Raw genomic sequence first — 23,111 nt, forward strand, 5'->3', positions numbered from 1 at the left:
GTAATGTTTTATGTACACACTGCTTGTTATTAAGAGATCAAACTCCAGTGCTTTAAAACAAATATTTGCTTTTGAGCACTTTGATGAAGGGCTTGCATCTGAAGTGGGGGAGTGAAAATAGAGCCACCTTCCTCAGGCATTCTCTAGGGGATTATCCTGCCAAGGCAAACTCTCTGTGCTCTTCTGAGGACCGTTGCCCTGAGCTGCTATTTCCTATGAAGTGATGCCATGATCAGTGAGTCCAGCAGCACTTTGCCACTGGTGTGGAGGTGTGCATGCTGTCCAATAACATCTTCACATCTCAATGTATTTGTTTCTACAAATGAGTCCCAATCAATCTCCCATCAATACACTGAAAATTCCAAACCAAGTGCTTACTCATTACTCTTTTGTTTCCTAAAGCCTAGCCTAGAACTACCTCTGCTGTAGCTAAGGGGAATATGCAATAGTTGGCTCACCCATTAAGGCATCAGTGCCTGCATTCATTGGGGAAGGACCACAGCTCATCTACACTGCATGAAGAAGGTGTCAGGTTCAATCCCTGGTGTCTCCGGGTACAGCTGGGGAAAGCTCCTGCCTGAAACCATGGAGAGCAGTTTCGTATATTCATTGCCCCATCCCTCATGGTGCCACCTGAGGCAGGTCATCGGGCTACGAGGCAAGGCCAGGTCTGGCCAACCTGCTTAGCTTCAGCCAGGCACTGTCTCTGATTTAGACCATAGCTAAAATGAGAACTTTTCTGCCATTCTGTTATACTTCTGCCTGCTTTTCCCGCTTGTCTCATAAAATATCACATATTGCATATATTTTAACTATATTTTTGAAGGAAAGTAGAAAGAAAGGTGCTACTATTTCACTTGTGCCATCAAGGGTAATCCTTTGGCTCTGTCACAGAAACGAGCAAGTAAGCTGCTGGTCCAGGCAGTGTGGTGTTTTTGAATTATCTGCCCAAGTTTTACTCCATTTTTTCTGTTATCGTTTTGACAGTTTCACTCTCATGTCCCTTTTTCTCTCTGATAGCATTTTGGTGTTTTGTAACAATAAACCAGTTCAGCAATGCGTTGGTGACTGCCCTGGAGACTATAGCACAATGCAACATCCCTGTGCCATATCACAACTCTGGGCCCATGATCTTGAAAATAACATGCACCCATGGTAATGTGTATTCATAAAGATTTAATGTGCCTGTAAAGTTCAAGTGTGACTAATGCGTGATCTGGGCCATGTGTCGCCTTGGTAACAATGGCTTGCTGGGATTGGCTACACTTGGAAAGTGTGAGAGGGAAGGATGGGTAGACATGGCAGGTTGCTGAATGAAAGGAAGGTGGATGGGGAGTGGGGTTGGCTAAAGCCAAGTTGGAAAAAAATTCACAAAATGATTTTCAGGCAAGAAAGGCTTTGTCTATAGGGGGGGGGGGACACAAAGCACAACGTATGAACCTAAACCATAAATTAGAAAATCAAAGTTATTAAACTTAATGAATTGCTAGCGTGCACTATGGATACAGACTGGGGTAGAAACCCTGGAAGAGATGAGCTGTTATCAGTTGTTTCTTTTTTAAAAAAACAACAACCTCCAAACTACGCCACTGGTATGCTTTTTGTTTATTAAGGAAAGAAGTGACTAGAAAGAAGCCTGTGAAGATGCCCGATCTTGAAGAGCGGGATCATTTGAGAGAAGAACGGCTCTTGAAGCAAATATACGTTTCAGCAGGATGAAGATCGGTGAAAGGGAATCACAATCAACAGCTAGCATGATCATCCTGGGTTCCTGTCCTGGCTGGGGCTGGTGGACCAGGAGAATTCCTCAAAGCTTCAGTGTTGCAGCACTTGTGGATTTTCACATTCATGCAGGACATTTAACTGGAACAAAGATTGCCAATAGAAATGTATGCTGTGATTCACAAGGAGAATAGGATAAAACCTAATCATATAATCACATCTGTCTCTGATATGGTAGGTCGTGTCTAGGCTGTCCTAATCCAGGGTTAGCCAACATGGCGCTTGAGGGCACCAGTACCTCCTGTGGTGCCTGCAAAAGGTCTCAGTAAATAGCCCCTCAAAAATCTACAACGCATGAGAGACTGATTGCTTTTCCTGCACGGTTTGCACTTACTCAGCCTCTCCAAGATGGACCATGCGTGCCCCTTTAAACATGCTACATTTCAGTGAAGGCCAGGATTAGACACACACCCTCCCATCTGTGCTGAACAGGGGAGAGGTGCAAAGAGCTTCTCTCTGTGAGCGAGTGCAGTAGGGGCAAATATAGGTGATTCTTCCTCCTCCACTGATGGAGATGGCTGATGGGGAGGAATTCTGCACCATTTTGTGTCCTGTCTCTTTCTCTGCTCTTCTACATGTGGCAGCCATTTTATAACTAGAGCCCTGTGCTTTCTCAAAATTCTGAATGTGTCCTCTAGCCCAGAAAGGTTGACAACTCCTGCCCTGATCTCAGAGATTGAATGTGCTTCTTTAATGTGGGAGCTTTTGCCCTTCACTACCAATCCCCAGGGGCTGGAGGCCCTCATTGGCATAGCTGTCAACTTTTCCCTTTACCTATTTGGAATAAGGGAATTTCCCTTTAAAAAGGGGAAACATTGACAGCTATGCTCATTGGTTGTAAAATATTCTTTTCTAGCAGAGATACACTTTTGGTGCCAATTTTCTAATTTTTAGGCAACAGATGAAGACAGTTTGAATCTTCTGAACTTTTAATGGGTTGCTTTAATTCTTGGTGTTTATCTGCCTTTATTACAACCTTTTTGCTATCTAATTAAACTTTCTCTGTATGGTTCTTTTTTATTATCTGACTTTAGTATTTATTATTGAATGAAAAATAAACAATACAGTTAACTCATACAGACACCCAGCCAGCTTATGCTGGAGTCATGATGTGATAAACAGCCATATCTGAACAAGGCCTCAGAACCTACTTCCCCTGAAACATATTGTGTCTGTGGTGACTTGAGGCAATCTGTCATATCAGTTTTAGACCTTCAAGTCCTCAAATAATGAATGTGCATTTGTGAATTTGCCCCAAACTGTGATTTAAATGTTGGGTATATGTCTGTGAAAATAATTACCAGCACTTGGCTTTTTGCAATTAGAACGGATTCCGGAAGCCCAACTGCACATTGTTTAAGCACAGAAGCAGCTTTCTTCATTTCTTCGGTGGTGGCAAAGCGATCAATTGCTTTCATGTAGTCATCATGCGAGGCGAAAAGGAAGTTTGTGAGAGTATCAACAAGAACGGGGCAAGTTTTGATAGCAGTAGCTGGAAAGGAATGGAAAATGCTTGAAAATTAGATTTTGAGTGAGGAAATCTGAATTGTGATAAAAGTTACCAGGCTTTGAACCAGTTAAATATCACATGGCAAAAAGCAGGTAGTGTAGCTTTAACTAGAGTATTCAAGTTAAGCAGAAACTATGAGTGCATGATAAAAACCAAATATATAACAGATAAAAATATTTTTAATTAATCTGTTACTTTTGTGAATCTGTCTCAGCTTTCCACTTTCTCACCTGCTAACTGGCTTCCTAGGGTAGTAAATGAAACAGCATGCCAGATTCCATGACCCTGAATGACAAGGATTTTATTATTTCAGTCATGTCCATAAATTGGAACTTGGGGTGGGAGGCTGGGTGTCCAGGAGACATTTGATCTTCTATTCCAGAAATAGATCCAGGCACCAGTCTTCTTACCCTCCTCACCATACCACCAAAATCCTCTTGAGACTCTCACACAGAATCCGCCTATTCTTTTTTGGGAGTGCACACATGGCATGATTATGTACATTCAGTGCTGGATACAGGTGCCATGTCATCCCTGTCCCAAATTATTCATTGATCTAAAACACATTCTGCTGGAACAGTTATAATCCGTCCTGCACCGATAATGCACTTCTCAAGTGCTTGCTGCCTACATGCCTACACAGAGAGCACTTTCTCAGGTCTCCTCCTCCTATTGGGGAAGCCCTATGGACATTGCAGGGCTGTGCCAATAGCCCTCATCATATTTAACTTGTCTTTGAATGAAATAGGCAAAATAAGAAACAGCGCAGTTATTTAGCCTCCTCTGTATACTAGAATATATCCGCAGCATATCAACACACTGGTTTCCATCCCCTCTTTTGAAAGGCTATTATGTGTATACTGTATATACTCGAGTATAAGCCGACATTTTCAGCACATTTTTTATGCTGAAAAAGCCCCCCTCAGCTTATACTCGAGTGAGGGTCCTTTCGGGCTGCTCCTTCCTCCTCCGCCTTTGCCGCTGTTGGCGGCAGAGGAGGAGGAACGAGCAGCCCGAAAGCAGCCCTTTCAGGCTGCTTGTTTTTCCTCCGCCACTGCTGCCACCAGCCTCTGGTGTGGTGAAACGACTTATACTCGAATCAATACGTTTTCCCAGTTTTTTGTGGTAAAATTAGGTGCCTCGGCTTATATTCGGGTCTGCTTATACTCGAGTATATACTGTATATGGTCTGTTCCAACACAGAGCGAAATAGAGAATGTCATTGCACACAAGTTTGAAAACAAGCCCACCTGTGTGTACAGACAACAGGGGTAGTAGCTGCAGCTTTGTATCATGTTATTGCATTAAGGTATGTACAATTGGAAACTGCTGTGTACAAAAAAGCCAACCCCTGTGTGGTTTCAAAGACTACATGTGTGTGCATCCTTATTCTTTCCCAACCCTATCTTTTGGGGTCACCCTTGGGGTAGGAGACTTCTAGCTTTCTCTCTCTCAGTAGATTCACTGTAATGATAACAAAAGACTGGAGCTATTTACAGCTCTGCAAAACACTCTGTGTTGTGACCAAGTTGTCTTCTAAATAACTTCAGTACTAAGCAGCTGGTGCAGGCTAGCCTTTGCATATAAACATAACAGTTTTACCCAGAATACCTGCGGGGTGAAATACTTTCCCCCCCACATATGTCCAAAGAAAACTGTACGAGCAAAAATAAGCACATAAGCCCAGATCCATTTACTCACAACACCGGATGCTAATAAGCAATTGTGAATTGTGAGTGGGGCAGAGCCACCCTCCTAACACTGGTGTCACTGCAGTCTAGCTGGGCGAGTCTAGGATGAGGTAGAGTAGGGAGCGGCAAGGTCAGAGCCGCATGGGTATGCCAATGGAAGCTCTGGATTGGCTCTGCTGGTGCACCCATCCTGCCACAGAGCTATCAGGGTAAGCTGCAGCAAAGCTGACTTTGGAGGGTGGCTCCATCCAACCATACGGACATCACTCAGAGAGAGAGAGAGAGAGGGGGGGGGAGAGACTGGCCCATGAAATGCATTTGGGGGTAGTGTCAGGGACTGGACTGATGAGGAATGGTGGGGACCGCCCCACCCTCTTCCTGAACCTTCCCGAGAAGAGGAGGACAGTATAGATTTAGATAGTGGTTTGCAGAAGGTCATAGTTCAGAGGCTGGAGAGGGGAGAAGCTGGGAAATATTGGGAGAGAAGCAGGAAGAAGAAGCACCAGGGGAGAGACAGCTGACAGACTCAGTGTCTTTAGACAGCATTCCTGACCCCTCCTCTCCCAGGACCCGGCGTGCATTGAGAGTAGGAGAACAGAAAGCACAGAGGCAGAAAGCGCAGATCAGCCGGCACAGGGATGATGTATAATAGGAGAGACGGAAGGGGTGGGACTTTACTCGGAGCAACGCCATTAACTGAGAGGCAGCATCCTCCGTCTCTCTCTGTGAATATTGAATAAAATACCATGGTAAGAACTTCTTGTTTTCCCATTTCTGATTGTTAGCCAGGAGGGTGGGGGATTGGATTCCCTGAAGCCTGACAGCTAGGCAACTTTATACTGCTACTGAAAACTAATTTGAGCAGCAGGATAACAATGACTTACAAATTTTAGGTATTTAAGGAAAACTGTTTAGTATGAAATTGTCCAGTATGAAACTCTTTCCTATGGAAGCATCCATACTTACCCAAAAGGGTCCATTGAGACTAAAATGTCTTGTTATAATGGGCTAAGCAACTCACCCGAATAACAGCAAACCAACAGAGTGCCCAGGAGAAATACAGTTGTCAGCTTCATGGTGGAGATGGTTGTCTATTGCGTACCAGATGGCAACAGGCAATGGACTTCCTTTGGAAAGTTAAGGACCAAGCTTAAATATATATAGGAGACTGCTGGTTTTCCACCCAGCTGAATTTGTGCCAAATTACAGAAATAAATTCTTCAGAAATGTAATTCAAGCCATCTTTGTTCATGAAGTAGGTTTCCAGAGCAGGAGCGAGGGGAAAGTACAACTATAGCTCTTTGATCTTGTTCCCGTGAGAATGAAGTGGCCCATAGAAGCCACTTGTTCTTGCTATGCACAAATGCAAAACAATAAAGGATATTTTGCAAACTGGAGAAGTGAAGCATGTGGTTTCAAGAAGAATGAATTATGTAGGATCACATTAAAATGTAAAAGGAACTGAAAAGCTTATTAGTGCCAAAGAAGTTCATGTCCAGTTCAGGTATGACCAATAACACAGAAACAAGCTTTAATCTCTGTTTTAGATAAACTTTGTCAGTAGTGACAGCTGAAGAAGCTATAAAACAACAAAATTGGTTTGGGCAATTTTGGAGAAGCAGGTGTAAAAAGGTAAAGGGACCCCTGACCATTAGGTCCAATCGTGGCTGACTCTGGGGTTGCAGCACTCATCTCGCTTTACTGGCCGAGAGAGCTGGTTTACAGCTTCTGGGTCATGTGGCCAGCATGACTAAGCTGCTTCTGGTGAACCAGAGCAGCGCACGGAAACACTGTTTACCTTCCCGCCGGAGCGGTACCTGTTTATCTACTTGCACTTTGACGTGCTTTCAGACTGCTAGGTTGGCAGGAGCAGGGACCAAGCAACGGGAGCTCACCCCATCACGGGGATTCAAACCGCCGACCTTCTGATCGGCAAGTCCTAGGCTCTGTGGTTTAACCCACAGCGCCACCCGTGTCCCAAATACAAGCAGGTGACTTTCTATTAAATATATAAAAACCTTAAATTGTGGTTTTATCCATTAAAAGAATGACCTGGGGACAGACTCCAGCAGTCACTTTTGAATCAGCCAAAATGGTGAGCATTCCAGGGTACAATAAACACGGCTGTTATTAAAAAATTAGGCTAAGTTGTTAAAGTACTGACAGTTACTAGCCAGAAACATTATTACTATTGTTAGGTTAAGTGAACCTGGCAATAAACCTTTGGGGTTATAAATTGACATTTCTAGCTCTGTCAAACTCAAATTTCTTCATTTGAAAGGTTAAAGGTAAAGGTAAAGGTACCCCTGACCGCAAGGTGCAGTCGTGACTGACTCTGGGGTTGCGTGCTCATCTCGCTCAAGAGGCCCGGAGCCAGCACTTGTCCGCAAACAGCTTCCGAGTCACGTGGCCAGCATGACGAAGCCGCTTCTGGCGGACCAGAGCAGCACACGGAAACGCTGTTTACCTTCCTGCCGGAGAGCGGTCCCTATTTATCTACTTGCACTTTGAGGTGCTTTCGAACTGCTAGGTGGGCAGGAGCTGGGACCGAGCAACAGGAGCTCACCCCGTCAGGGGGATTCGAACCGCCGACCATCCGATCAGCAAGTCCTAGGCTCTGTGGTTTAACCCACAGCGCCACCCGCATCCTGATTTGAAAGGTTACATTGTTCTTAATAGGAATTTGACCAGTTCATTTCTAACCAATAACTCATGTTTTCAGTAATTATGAAATTATTAATACTGTTCTAGTGGACTACTCCCACCATTAAAGGGAAACTAAGATGACTTTAAACAAATAATTTAGTGGCACTTGTTCAGTGCTAATTCCTAACGGTATAAGAGATTAGCACTTAGTGACGGTGTTGGCAGCAAAATGACCTGACCTTTTAACATTAGGTTTTGACTTCCCGCCAAATCATAAACAGTCTTGGTTCAATAACTTTCTGCAACATTTATCTTCTTATTTTAACAAATATTGACAGGGAAATCTACTGAAATGAACAATGGAGTAAACCTTGCCCCCTATAATGCAACAGTATCCACCTGAGAATTAGGAAGTATGCAGAAAAGATTTTATGGTCTGGTTCATGTACTTACCCAACCCACTCTTCCCCCAAGCAAAGAGGACAGATAGGCTGAGTAAATATATGAACTGGCCTCAAATGAACTGACAGGAGTCACCCAATGCTGTGCCTGGGCACCCACAAAGGCCTTCATTGGTGCCCCCAAGCAGGGGCCTCAGACTCAGAGCTTTCAGTAAAAGTGTGTGGGGCAGCTTTACTTTTGCTGATAAGGTGCCAGAAGAGAACCAGCTGTTCTGGGCTGAAAATAACTGGCATGCCTTCTACAAGGCTTGCAATATTCCTCTGATTTCAGGCAAAACTGAAGGCATGACTGAATGGAAGAAGGAAATCCTGCTGAGGGGCTGTACTATTCCGCTGACTTCAGAGTTGTGAAACCTGAGAGGTCCCCTCTGCCCATTTTCTAGAAATCTCTTTCTTTGCTATTATTTAGGAGAGGAAAGGGGGTCACCAGTGACTAACCCAGGATGCTGCCTTGCCTTGGGTTTGCCATCAACCTCCCATGTGTGTGGAGGAGCTGAAATCCAGACTTCCACACATGGAGAGCCAGAGGGCTGTTTGGAGAAGAACATAAGCAGTAAAGGCAAGAGGCAGGCAGCAATTTGGGGTAAAGGATTTGGAAACACACTGTTTTCCTTCCCCCTTTCCTGCCTCGTAGCCCAACAAGGACCAATTTGAGCTCGACTTTTAATACATCTGTTTTGCGCAACATCAGTTTGAGCTGGTGGAAACAAGATGGCTTGGTTGTGCTGGGGTGACTAGCAAATAGAAGCACAGGTGTCACCCAGCAAAATGTCACTACACACATTAAAACAACCATCCCCCACCCGCAGTGTGTCCACACTTGAGTGGCATGTGGTTTTATGCTGTTCTTTTCCTCTTAAGGTGTACTCACATGGCAGTCTAAAGTGGATTTGATGCATTTTGTGTGTGCATGTTTGACATGTTCTAAACACAACATCCAGGTGGAAGTCTGAAATTTCTGCCTAATTAATTTGGATTTCCCGAATCCATGGATTATTTGATGGGGGGGGGGATCCCTGTGCTGCACACGTGGAGAGTGGAAAAAGAATCTCCCCATTTCTTTAGCCCCCCCCCCCGCTCCTTTTTTGCCTAGGAAAGCTCTCCGGGCACGAGCAGCAGGACTTGCCTGATGATGTAAACGGTGAAGCAGTTAACAGCAACCTGGCCAGAAAAGAACAGAGCTGGAAGAATTTAGTGGCTCTTGAAGCTTCTTTTTTATGCAAAAGTGGTAAATATATAAAGAATTATTATTTTTTAATGAACATTTGGCTCTTTATGGGACATTTTTGAAAGGTTTGCTTTGGTAAGATGTATTGCTGTGCAATTTCACAGACAAAACACATGCATCTGTGTGCATGCCCACAAAGGACCTCAGGTTTCAGAAGCCAAGAGAGTAATAATTGAGGAGACAACAGGCACCGTGGGAACACACTCCATTAAGCAATTGCTAAGTCGAAGAAGTAAAATTCACAGAATAGAGAAGTATTTTCTTTTTTCTGAAACTGAGCACACACTGAAACAATGCTAAACAAGACACACATTCCCTTTTATATCAGTCAGACGGCATTTAGGGCAGTTCAGAAAACAGGAAAGATTTGGGTTTGACAGTTTTGCAACAATCAAGTATGATGTAAATGTTTCCTAGTTCCTCTTCAGGGGGTCTAAGGTAGGAATCTCCTCTGAACACTCAGAAAGTGGATCCAAGTTAATCCAAGGCATAGCCAGATTTCTTACTCACAGCATTATCCTTGCTAACTAATGGTAAGTACATAATTTTCTTTATTATCTTCCAGTATTTGCCGGTTTTAATCATAGTGTTGATGAAAGGCCAACTGTCATCTATGAAGTTTGCTATTTGGAAACTTATTCACAAGCGCCTTAAGAATGAGCTGTACCTATAACTCAATTCCCATATCAATTTCAATGGGGCTTTTGCATATGAAGTCCTAACTCTGGTGAAAAGTTTTGCTGTTGTTTTGTTTTTAAATGGAACAGCTACTTTGGCAAAATATCCTGAATGGGATTGAACACTGATAAACGCCTATAGATTTAGATTTACAGATGTTCAAGGTTAAGTATTAAAGTTAAGTACAGTATCAATAAATATTCTATTGCCTCACATTGTCATTAGTTTTTGTCTAGGTGAGACAGTTTCTGGAAAAGTAAAGAACACAGATATAGTAGGTATAATGGAAACTTGGTGGAAGGAAGAGAACCAGTGGGACATGGTTATCTCTCTAAAGACAAACTCCACAGGAGGGACCAGAAAGGGCATACTGGGAGTGGTTTCACACTGTAGGTCAAAGACAACATAGAATCCACCATGTTAGAAATATCAAAAAGGGTAGATTCCCCCATGGAATCCTTGTGGGTGTTGATATCAGGCCACAAGAGTAATTTAGGACTAGGGGTGTACTATCCAAAATCCTGTCCAAAATCCCCAGGGTGATTGTGAGATGGAGAATGAAATTAGGGAGGCATCTAAAGGAGGAAGTGCTGTAGGCAGTGCTTTTTTCTGGGGGTACGCATATCCCTAAACATTTGGTGATGTTTGGCCCCATTGAGGGGCAGTATTTCAACATGAGTAGGAAAATGAGAGTACCCCTAAACATTTTTTGGGGGTGGGGGAGCACTGGCTGTAGGAATGGGTGACTTCAGTTATTCCCACACAGACTGGGTAGGTGTGAGTTCCAGTAATGACAAAGATATAACATTTCTAGATATCAGAAATGACTGTGCCTTAGACCAGTGGTTCCCAATTAGCTAAGTACTGTGCCCTCCCCACCCCCACCCCCATTTTTCAAAAGCCAAGCCATGGACGCCTTTTGAAAATGTTGATATCTCTATGGTACTTTTTGTTATGTGAATGGTGCCACAGAGCCCTTGGGTGGATTACGCAATTGGGAACCGCTGCCCTAGACAATTGGTCATGAAACTGGCCAGAGGGGCAATGACTCTGGGCCCCAGTGGGGTAACACCCAGGACCTGATGCAAGACATAAGTGTAACTGAACCAATTACTGGACAATTGCTGAGGAAGTTGAAAGGCAAAGTGGGTCAAATCTCTCCAGAATACTTGGGAGCAGTGCTTTTATTCTAGAAGAAAAGTTGCAGGTACTCATCATGTACAGTGGTACCTCGGGTTAAGAACTTAATTCATTCCAGAGGTCCGTTCTTAACCTGAGGTACCACTTTAGCTAATGGGGCCTCCTGCTGCCACCGCATGATTTCTGTTCTCATCTTGAAGCAAAGTTCTTAATCCGAGGTACTATTTCTGGGTTAACGGAGTCTGTAACCTGAAGTGTCTGTAACCTGGTACCACTGTAGCTGTTATAGTAAGTGCCACACTTTTAAACAAGCCCTGGACCTCTGTGCTGCCCTGAAAGTACCACTGTCAGATGCCCCATCTTGAGTGGGTGAGGGCGCAGCTCAGATATTGGGAAAGTAGGCACTGAGCACCTGAGTCATCTTAATGTCGTTTATAGTACCTAGCTCACTTTCCCATTGAGTTATGAGCCACCCTATAGTGTTCTACAATGTTCTCATTATGTTTCATATACTTAACAGTAGGGGGTTGTTGCTTGTCTCGTTTTGTCTCTGCGTTGCGGACACGTGTGCAGCAGGTTGGAGGCCACTGGGGAGTGAGGAGGGGGTGGGAAGTATAAATGCAGTAAAGAAAGACACTGAATTAGGATTGAAATTGGCGGGCAAGGAGCGCCTCTTGATTAATGCCAGTTGTCCTAATTATAGAGGAACCAACCACAAGCCATGCCGAAGACGGAGGTTCGTCCATGGCAGGGACACACTGCCAGGTCACACCTGCTCCGCCTTTCAAGTTGGCAGAAATGGGCTTACAGTGGGATGCAGTAAACTCCCCAGACCGCACTGGGGAACATTGCCAGCAGGGCTTATACCTCATAAATCCTGGTTTTCCCCTGCCTGAACCTCCTCGCAGCCCATGGAGGGCTACGAGGAGTGACCACCATTGACTCGTGATGTGAACTGAAACCTCTAAGGCCATTACTGACGTCAGCCAGCTGTGCAGCTGATCCTCAGCACCCTGGCACTCTGGTGGCCACAACTACCACTACTGCTTGAAGACTGTAAGCAGTTTTTCTTGCATCACTGTCCTGCTGATGTTCTTAGCTAAAACATCTTCCTTTAAATTTCCTGTTTCTATCCTATTTTTAAACATAAAAAAAAAATGCACTGTGTCAGAGTTGGGTAGAGCCTTCATAGTAGCCCCTTTCACTTCCTTGCAGTGTTTAACGCATTTTCAAACACCATAATCCTCATTAGTTGTAGTAGTAGCAGCAGCGTTCAAGGCATAGGTATGCAACTTTGGAGCAGTTTGTGAGCACTGCATTTTATAAACTGATTCATATTAAAATAAACATTCCAAAAAATAACTCTGATCTCTCAAAACTAACAGAGACAGTGCACACATACACAAGTATACATGCACACATTAGTATAGAGTGAGTTTCCCCAGTCTGAGAGTATAGCACTTGCCATAGTCAAGCAACCTGGATATGCAGCCATTTATTTTCCTTTCTGTAGGCAACTAATCGCATCCACCATTTTTATTTTAAATTTCCCTTTTAAATTATGTAATTAAAGTTGTACTTTGCTTCTTCTTTATATTTCAGTTTAGTTCTTTGATGCTTAACGATGGGAAACAAGAGCAGCCGAATCAGTGACCTGCTCTTACTTGTGCTCGATGACCTTTCTCAGGAAGACTTCAAAAGGTTTAAAGACAAGCTCTCCTATTCAGACCTCGAAGGAAAGCGTTTCATAATTCCCCGAAGTCGGCTAGAGAACGCGGACAGGGTAGATACCAAGAATCTCCTGCTCAAGTTTTATGGTGGAGATGATGCAATAGATGTAACCATACAAGTGCTCTCGGATATTAATCAGAAACAGTCTGCTGCTAAACTCAGAAAAGAGAAAGAGAAAGGTAAGAGACTCTGAGAAAACCTGCGACATGAACAAGCTGTGCTTAACACAGGTGATCCAACTAGCTCTACTTACCGCTTCTGTCCAGAGTGCAAGTGTCTTCTAGAAAAGAGTTATGGAATGATTATGTACAAAGAGTTTACACTTATCGAGTCTGGCAAACTTGCTCAGAATTATCTACTACAGCACACCACTGCAATGGTTGCAACATTGAATTTGTGTGTGAGAAACTCAGTTGGACTCAACTATTACATTTACCAGATAGCTTTGGGGAATACATTGTCTTTTAGCCTAAGCTAGGGGGCAGAGAAAGGAAGAAACTCCAGATGCTTGAAGAAAGATTTATTTCAAGCCCAATGCATTTTGAGATAATCCTTCTTTGGGCCACCAGGTGTCCCTCTGTGAATAATATACATGTGTCAGATTACACTAAACTAAACAGGTATTCTAAGAACAATTTCCATTCTCCTTTCAGGTTTAGTGTCCGGTCAGAAAGCACTGGAGATATCACCAAAAGGTACATAAAACCTACAGCAGGTCATTCCTCTTATCAAAGCCTTAGAAGTTTGGGTTTAACACCTTAGCAAATCTGATTCACTTGAAAGTATTTTGAGAGAGCTGCTGAATGCACATGATTTTGGGTGTTGGATCTGGGTGGTTGCTGTTATGTACTGATGTTCTCACCCTGGGCCAGCAGGGGGATACTGTAGATAGTTATGCAAATGAAGGATCGAAAGTAACGTTCTGTGATTGGATAGTTTGTATGCAAATGAAGGATCGAAAAGTGACGTTCTGTGATTGGATAGTTTTAGAAAGTTGCAACAGTTACAATTGTTCTGGAGCTCTATATAAGCAGGCTGACTGAGCTCCTCAGTTAGTTCTGTTCCAGCTTACAAATAAAGAGCTGCTTTGGAAGAATCGCTGTGTCATCTGATATGTTCGCCCACAACTTAACAGTTGCTATTCCATTAAAGTGGTGAACATGGTCTTGCACAATATATATATACAGGGCAGCAGCACTCCTTCCTATGGAAATGAACTAGAGTCCTGTTTGCATATGAAGGGTATAGTGCTGAGGCCTTCCTCCCTGTGTACAAGCAGACCATAGAAATATAAGGGCAGGGCAGGCCTTCTCTGAACCAAAGCAAAAGCCCACCTAGTCCAGCAGTCCATTTCAATAATGGGTCACACCCTGGCCACACCTACATGCAGCCTCTCAGGACCTGCCTGCCTGCCACTGCAATCCAGGTAAACAAGGCTTCTAACCCCACCTTCTAGGCATCTAACGCCACCTTCTAGCCCTGTACAGAGACTCCAGCCACAGTAAGGTATTAGGGCTGGAGTGGAGAATCTGTAGCCCTCCAGATGATGGATCACAATTCCCATCATCCCTGACAATTAACTGTGCTGGCAACAGCATCAGGAAGGTAATATGTTGGCAATTCCTTTGTTAGGGCTTGAGCGCACAAGCGTCTTGGATCTGAGTCCAGTATCTAGCCCAGCATCCACGAGCCTCAGTGGGGTCCCAATTTGTTTTCCATGTGATGTCAGGTGTGGGACAGGCACAGATGAATAATCAAGAACTTAATGTTCCTGAGTTGCTGACATTCCTGAGTAGCTGATCTGTGATTACAGGGAAGCTCTTCGAAATCTGTTTTAATTCAAACCACTTCATCCAAATGGAGCATTTTACCTCTGTGGATGTCTGTGTCTGCGGGGGTGGGGGGTGGGGAGTCCATTTGCGGGAAGCCCAAACCAAGATCAAAAGTCTACTCCTGAGAACTATATCATTAAACATTTCGTTTGCATTGTTTCATGTACTCTCCCCCAGTGCTTTCTTTCTTGTTATTAGATTACAGGATTAAATACAGAGAATATGTATGGGAGGAATATCAAGTAATTCAAGACAAAAATGCCCTCCTTGGTCAATGGGTGAACCTAAACAGAAGATACACCCAACTCTTGATCATTCAGAAACATTGCCTGCTGGAAGAGAAGCAGCATGAAATTATGTCCACAGGAAGGAAACATGCCAACATGATGGGAAAGCAAGCCAGTCCAGGTAGTATTGCGGCTTTATTTGATCCCGATGATAACAGAGTGAACCCTAGAACTGTTGTGCTCCAAGGGCCTGCTGGGATTGGAAAAACAATGACAGCGAGGAAGATTATGTTGGACTGGGCAGTTGGCAAACTCTACCAAGGCAAATTTGATTATGCATTCTACATAAACTGCAGAGAAATTAACTTGATGACTGAGCAGCAGAGTCTGATTGATTTAATCTTTTGGAACTGTCCTGAGAGAAATGCTCCCCTGGAAGATATTTTTGCAAACCCAGAGAGGCTCCTGTTCATAATCGACGGTCTTGATGAACTGAAATTTTCCTTAGAATCCAATGAGGAACATCTGTGTTTCGACCCTAGTCAAAAGAAGCCGGTGAAAGTTGTACTGAGAAGTTTAGTCAGGAAAAGCATTCTTCCCAAATCATATTTAATCATCACTACAAGGCCAATTGCTCTGGAGCAACTGCAGAAGTGTCTGAAGTATCCCCGCTACATAGAGATCCTGGGGTTTTCTGAGAAGGACAGGGAAGAGTATTTCCACAAGTATTTTGGGAATGAGAGGCAAGCGGTACAAGCTTTTGGGGTTGTGAAAGCAAATGAGATGCTCTTCACCATGTGCTTTGTCCCCATTGTGTGTTGGATCATCTGCACTGTGATGAAGCAGCAGATGGATAGAGGAGAAGATCTTGTGCAGACTTCAAAAACAACTACCTGTGTATACATGTTTTATTTAACTAGCTTACTCAGAGATCACAGTCCAGTGTTGGAAAGAGGTAAACAGAAACATTTCCAAAACCTTTGTCTCTTAGCCAGAGAAGGAGTCTTGACAAGGAAAATACTCTTTGAGGATGATGACCTCCAAAAACATGGCTTAAAGGAGGCTGACATCCGGTCACTCTTCCTTCACAAGAAACTCTTCCAGCAAGATATTGATTGCCAATCTGCCTACAGCTTCATCCATTTAAGTTTCCAAGAGTTTTTTGCAGCCTTGTCCTACGTGCTAGAGGAAATACCAGAAATGGCCGACAAATCAGATTGTAGTTATGAAGACGTGAGAAAGTTGCTAAAAGATTTTGGAGAGGGTGGAAATGAGTACTTAGTGTTGACAGTCCGCTTTCTGTTTGGTCTTTTAAATGAGAAAAGGAAGAAAACAATAGAGAAAAGTTTAGGCTGTAAAATTTGTTCAGAAACGAAACAAGTGCTTTTGGACTGGATCGAAGCTGAGGTGGCATCAAAGAGCTGTCAAAAGCAATCTGAGATATTCTGTTGCTTATATGAAATTCAAGAAGAAGAGTTTGTGGGAAGAGCAATGGATTGTATCCCTGAGATTAAGCTGTATGATAACTGCCTAGGGAACGCATTCAACTCTCTGGTTATTTCATTTTGCCTGAGACACTGTCGTAAAGAACAGTCCTTCCATCTTGGATATCTACTTTTTTTGTCAAGGTATGTGAACCCATCAGAAGATACTGTTCAGATCAGTTCAGGGTTTTTGTTTTTAGCTAAAGTGCAACCCAAAACTTTGGTCCATTTAATTATGCCCTTTCCTGGGATATTCTGACCACTATGGCCCATGCAATATTTATGATTAAATTTAATGATTTTTTAAAAAAAATTAAGAAAAGGTGTAATTCTCTGAAAGCCAAATAATGTTCCAGATCTAAGATTCTATGTTGTATGTAGGTATGTTCAAGGGTACTAGAGCATGGGTAGCAGTGAATCTAGGGCACAGATTTTTCCAAAGAGCCCATTTTGTTAAGCCAGAGCACATAAAATTTTAGTTGCTAAAGCTCAAACTGAATGTAACAAACACGTATTTGCAAACATTTATATTGTACATGTTCATTCATGGCCATCACTCCCTTTTGAGCATATACTTGGTGGCAAACCCAGCTTTGCTGGTGCATACTTCATGAAAGAGTCCTAGTTTTGGTTATCAAGGGAAAGTTTCGCTCAATGTGAATTTGACTTTTCATATTCGAAAATGTGCCTTTCTGTTGCTTATGGCTATGCCAACCTCTTTCAGAAGTGATTTCACCCAGAATGAGCACATATGTCAACATTTATCCTCTAGGGCTAAAAATTACTCTTGATCAACAATCTTGTCTCTGTGCCCTGGAGGACTTGTGTAAAACACACCCTACAACTTCACAGGTCATGATGCAACGTTGTCTGCTGCGGCTGTATGATCCAATTGCATAGCATATCCAACACAGTTTTCTATTTTGTTTAGCTTATATTTTAATGGAAGAGTGGATGAAAACCTGCCTCTCCTATTTGAAGGACTGAAGGATCCAAGGTGTAATGTAAGAGAGATCTGGTAGGTAGCTGGCAATGATACTTTTGTTCTTTCATGTCCTGTGCAACTCTGCCTTAGTTCATCTCACGCAGCTTTCCGTTGGCATGCCCAGGGCCCAGATGCCCTCAGCCCTGTCGGGGGCTCAGCCAAATGCCTGAGGGCACAAACTGGGTAGGGACTGGGAGGGCTGTGCACACTACTCCCACCCCAGCATCTCTCCACATGACTGTATGGAGATTCTAAGCCTGTTCAGCTGGAAGCCTCCTCAGGATCTGAAAGCTTGTATTACTAGGGTTCCCAGCTTTCAGTATGTTCTGCTGAATGCAATTGGAATGTTCCTTCAGCCCTTCATCTTCAACGGACAGAGTCTCAGAGTGGAGGGAAGCATTGAAGGTGGTGTACATGGCTCTCTATTTCACACCATTAAGGCAGGAAATAAATGCAATTTTAAAAATAATATATATGAGACCATATAGAATTCTAGGGTTGCTGTAGGCAACTGTTACCTTGGATAGGAATAGTTTTTCTTAGGTTTGCAGCTTTAGGTTATTTAAAGTAGCATCCATTGTAAAGGCCTTTTTATTGTTTGGAGATAGCAGCAGCCAACTTTTTGGACAAATGTGCAGCAAGTCAAATCTAGAGCACTGGAAGGTGTGACATTCTGGTATATGAAGGCAGTGGGAAGTTGGAGTAGAATAGTCTTTTGAGGAGGGAGGGGGGAAGCCAGCTCCCTGCAGCTGCCCCATCTCTGGCTAATGGATAGGGCTATGCAGCCTGGCCTCTTCCCTTGATGTGCAAGGAGATTCTGTTGATGATCACATGAATAGTTAAAGTCACTACTGAAATGAGTAGACTGCATTTCCAAAGCTGATTTAAAAAAGGAGAAGTCTGTTATCAGGGGCTGCCAATCCATGTCAAACTAGTTAAAAGTCAAAAGTATAGGCGTGGGCCTTAGTATGATTCACTTCCTGTTGGCACCCATCTGTCTCGGGAGACAATGGAGGAGTGTACTTTTGGGGGAGAGGTCAAGTTATTGGATGGTTGCAGTGCCTGCTGTGGAGAGACCAATGCAGAAGAGACATGCTTTGTTGCAGCAGATGAAGGCATCTGGTTGCGCTGCTGCAGATGCACCATGGTGTTTCTTCTCTTTGGCTCCTACAGTCTAAAAGCTTATCCTAAAGAAGTTGCAAAGAGTTGGGAAAGGGAAGACTGACTCCCTATTTCTTCCTCAGTTTTAAGCGATGTAATCTCAGAGCTGCTTCCTTTGAGATTCTTACCTCTGTCCTCACCATGAATCAACACATCAGAGAATTCAACTTACAGCAAAGTGACCTAGGAGAAGTGGGAGTGATCAATCTCTGTCAAGCACTCAAGCATCCCAACTGCAAACTGCAGACACTGAGGTGAGTGCTCATGGGTGCCTTTGATCAAAATCGTAAGGGCAGAACCTTGGGTTACACTTGCCAGGGTTGCTATCCAAAGTGGCCTTCTTGTGCCAAAGGATACCCAGCCTGGTTGGAAGACATACCGTAGTTGTAGTCTGTGATGCTCTGCTCCGAGTCCTGACACTGCAAATCTCCATGCCACTGATCTATATTTCTGAGTCACTGGAGGGTAAGTGGACAGTCAATGTGATGGCAAACTCAGTGGTTGGAATAAGAAATAAATTAAAACACATTAGTAACTATCTATACTGTTATATAAGTATTTGGCGTAGCAACCACATCTAGAATATTGTTCACTGTGCTAGTCAGCCCATCTCTAATGCACTTTCTGAGGACAAAGGAAACAAAGCACTACGGCTAAGGAAAATGCCAACGATAATGGGACTTCTACTTTTGAAACACAGTCAACTTACTGAATACATTGTCATCATTAATTCCTCTTGAACACTTAAACCTTTCAGATTACGTTGCTGTAACCTCAGCCCCAAGTCATGTGAGAAACTAGCCTCTATTGTTCCTAAAAACCAGAACCTGAGAATGCTTTATTTGGACTTTAACAATATAGGGGATGCTGGACTAATAGAGCTCTGCCAAATGTTAATGCATCCAGACTGCCAACTGCAGGTACTCAGGTAAGTGACCAATGGCTTATTGCAATCATAGGCAAATTGTGGCTCTCTATGTACTGTTGGACTTCAACTCCCATCAGCACTGGCTAGCATGGCCAATGCCCAGGGATGTGGGAGTTGTAGTCCAACAGCTTCTGGAGGCCACAGCCCCCCCACTGGCTTTTTAAAAAAAAACTTAGCATCATCTGAATTGCCTGGCTCAGTATAGATTTTCTCCTAAGCACAGTACACATTGCCCCAACTCAATTTTGACAAAAATAGCAAATATTACTAAAGAAACTATTGTTTGTTGCCTGAAATTAATGCTACTGAAGATTTTTGATGATACACTGTAAATGTATTGTCAAAAGAATTGGTCTTATATAGGATGGCAGAACGAAATAGTAATTGAAATTCAATAGAAAACAGCCCAACTCTTACACTGGACACTTGGTACTGCTCACTCTGGAATATAGCTGTAATGGAGAAAATCACACATCATTTGAGATTTTGTCAAAGACTAGGACCTCCAGACACTTGATTTGGCATTCCTAGGACATAATACACTACAGCAGAACCATATAGAGACTATCTTGGCTGTCTCTTAGTGCAGACCCAAGTCAGCAAGCCTGAGCTTCCACAGCCGCCGCCACCTGCCCTGGCAAGATTGGTAGCAACAATGCTTGAGATTTTATTCTCTTGTTAATTATGCTGTTTTAAATGTGCATTTTGTATTTGACTTCCTTTAGTTATGTTTTCTTTTGAAATGTTTAAGTTTTTGTTGGTTGTTTGTTACGTTAAATATGCATCCTGTTGTTGAACTTAATGCTTTATTTTGACATCTTTAGGTAATATTCTAGGATCCTGTTAATTATGTTGCTTTGAATGTATACTTTTTATTTGACTTTCTCCAGTAATGCTTTATCTGATGTTTTAATGTGTTGCAAACCAGATTGTTTTCTTTAAAATATAAAGTGGTATAGAAATGAAATGAATAATTAACTGTCAGAGACAACACCCCCCCCCATCAGCAGGCTCAAATTTTTAAGCAGACTCGCTTTGTAGATGGCATAAATGTCATATTCCTTTATAACAAAGAGACAGCACATTGGGGGCAAGATTCTGCTACATCTCCTCTTCCTAACAGGCTAGTTGAGAAGGTGCAGTAGTAGTTCTGTCACATGGGACCATTTAATCAGGTAGCCTAGCGTAATCATGACTGTGGCAAAACCAGGGAGAGGTGCACATCTTGCAAGCAGAGACATTTCCGTCATAAGCCACCACTGATAGGGAAAGTCAGCCAAACTAGTCAGATTGGGAAATGGATGCAAAGTGTCAAATCTTGGGGATGGGGGGTGGGGGTCCTCAATGAGTACATAAAGTGACCTTTCTTCTACAGGACTCATTTTATTTTCGTTGCAATAAGTTATAGACCCTGTAAAGGCAGATATTGTAAAAATATTCTGCCGCTGGACTTAAAGCCTGTTAAGCTACTTCCATGTAAATAACTTTGTAATGGATTTTTCATCTCTTTGAACAGCTTGCTTGGTTGCAATCTCACTGCTGCTTGCTGTGTGAATCTTGCTTCTGTTCTCTGTAAAAACCAGTCCCTGCTAGAGCTGTCTCTAGGCCATAATGAAGAAATGGGAGAGGCTGGCATGCAGCTCTTATGTGAAGGCCTTCGACATCCAAATTGCAAAATAGTTTCACTAAGGTAACTTGTTTCAAAGTATTTGAAAAATCATAGGGATGCTAAAAGCAAATTGAACAGTGATGGGAACCTTTGACAAAGTGGTTCATAACTACAGTGGTACTTCGGGTTACATACGCTTCAGGTTACAGACTCTGCTAAGCCAGAAATATTACCTCAAGTTAAGAACTTTGCTTCAGGATGAGAACAGAAATTGTGCTCTGGCGGCGCGGTGGCAGCAGGAGGCCCATTAGCTAAAGTGGTGCTTCAGGTTAAGAACAGTTTCAGGTTAAGAACAGACCTCCGGAATGAATTAAGTACTTAACCCGAGGTACCACTGTACATTGGGAATAAGATATTGATTTTCAAGCTGTACACCAAGTTTGGATGAGAATTGCTTCCAACAGATTTTGGAAGATGTGGGGCATGGTGCCATCAGTATGCTAAAGCACCCAGCTCTATTTGTCCATAGTATCAGGAGAACAATGCAGATCCTGGCCATGCTTAGACACTGTGGTGGTCTGAACGGGAGAAAAGAAACCAAGCTTGAATGGAGGGGCTGTGGGTGAATGGTTTGTCTGAAAAAGTAGACCAATTGCCTTGGACAAACTGCACTCTCCCTAAATGAGCAGATACAGTCTGGTGTACATCTGGATCAACATTTTTCACTAGAGGCCACATTGTTTCTGTGGCTCGGAGTGTCTTTCATCAAACTGCAGTTAGCAATCATGCTATTATGCTTTTATATGTGTTGGCAGCCTCCCAGGATGGCTGGGGCAACCCAGCCAGATGGGCAGGGTATAAATAATAAAATTACTCCTACAACTGCATTCTGCACTAACAAGAATGACACCCTGTCATCATATTACATCTCTGTTTGGAGTGCTACACTGGCTGCTACTTTATTACTGGGGCAGATTATAAGTATATGAAACCCTCAAGAGCTCGGAACAATTTTCTTGAAGGATTTTAACATGTATTTTTATTGTTATTCCTTAACTGATTCTGTTATTGCATTTTATGTTCATTTGTTTTTAACACTTGATTTTTAAGTGACTAGTTTCAAGGAAACCATTACAGTGGGAAGAGTGATCATCTTGGATATTTTTGCAGACATTTTGGGGGGAGGGGGAGGGTCTCACATTTAGATAGCAAAGGTGGACTAAAAACAATAGGCCAATAGCTTATGAGAAGCTTCCTTACAATAGAAGCAAATCAGTCAAAACTTCAGTTAGAAGAATGCAAAGTCATCTAGGACAACTGTCCTTCTGAGAGTTATTTGCAATAGATTTTGAACTTGGTGGTTTTCATTTACAAGCAACCATCTCCTTATGAACTTTTATCTAGGTTGGATTCATGTGGACTGACAGAGGCATGTTGGGAAGCCTTTTTGGCAGCTCTCAAAACAAACCAGTCTCTGCGAGAGCTTGATCTACAAAATAATGATGATTTGAAGAGGTACCTGGAAGCTGATAAACGAAGCAGGATTAGAAAATTGAAGCAGCATAACTTTAGAATACAAATAAGCTTATAGGCCTACAACATGGGGAAGGTGGGTTTGCTTTTTTCTAATAAAGTTAATTAGTGGTTGTCTAATCTGTTAAAATGGTAGTTTGATTATCTGCATTTGATTTAAATTTTGTTTAGAGATTTATGATTAGTATATGGGCACATGTTCACATTTCTTCAACCTTGTTCCCTAAAAGAAAAAAGCAGCTTTTTCATTGCTGCTGGTGACAAACAGAAATCTCCTTTCCAGTCTGTTGTCTTCTCCATCTTTAGCCTCATGCAGCAAGAAAATCTCAATTATCATTAAATACATAAGTGTGATCATATTTACAAAAAGGTGTAATTAAATTGTGAAACAGGAAACCTAAAAAGGAGTGCGTCTAGAATGCATGTCAATTCCACATCAGTTTCTTCTGATAAGATAACCTGTTCTTCATTCCACCTTTTCAATT

At 42.8% G+C, this 23,111-nt stretch overlaps 2 protein-coding genes across 6 annotated transcripts; one reads left to right on the forward strand and one right to left on the reverse strand.

The window, feature by feature from the left end:
- Positions 1-1,590: 1,590 nt before the first annotated feature.
- LOC308593725 (secretoglobin family 1D member 2-like) lies at positions 1,591-6,166 on the reverse strand. Its single transcript, XM_081206311.1, has 3 exons — positions 6,005-6,166; positions 3,084-3,274; positions 1,591-1,863 (listed from the first exon to the last, which is right to left on the reverse strand). Exons 1-3 carry the CDS (start codon positions 6,057-6,059, stop codon positions 1,816-1,818), a joined length of 294 nt encoding a protein of 97 aa, XP_081062437.1. The 5' UTR covers positions 6,060-6,166; the 3' UTR covers positions 1,591-1,815.
- Positions 3,281-23,030, forward strand: NLRP6 (NLR family pyrin domain containing 6). 5 transcript variants are annotated; one of them, XM_081206271.1, is made up of 10 exons: positions 3,281-5,192; positions 9,736-9,851; positions 12,739-13,046; positions 13,521-13,562; positions 14,898-16,554; positions 17,342-17,428; positions 18,640-18,810; positions 19,314-19,484; positions 21,001-21,174; positions 22,498-23,030. In XM_081206271.1, the coding sequence occupies exons 3-10, from the start codon at positions 12,761-12,763 to the stop codon at positions 22,682-22,684; spliced, it is 2,775 nt and encodes a 924-aa protein (XP_081062397.1). In that variant the 5' UTR covers positions 3,281-5,192; positions 9,736-9,851; positions 12,739-12,760; the 3' UTR covers positions 22,685-23,030. The 5 variants fall into 5 exon arrangements, 4 of the variants coding, with proteins under 4 accessions (XP_081062397.1, XP_081062398.1, XP_081062396.1 ...); XM_081206272.1 differs by having other exon boundaries at positions 9,747-9,851; XR_014011041.1 differs by lacking the exons at positions 3,281-5,192; positions 9,736-9,851 and adding an exon at positions 12,019-12,192 and having other exon boundaries at positions 19,418-19,484; positions 22,498-22,637.
- The last annotated feature ends 81 nt before the right edge of the window (positions 23,031-23,111 follow it).

Source organism: Podarcis bocagei, assembly GCF_964188305.1.
Source record: "Podarcis bocagei genome assembly, chromosome: 1".
NCBI lineage: Eukaryota > Metazoa > Chordata > Lepidosauria > Squamata > Lacertidae > Podarcis > Podarcis bocagei.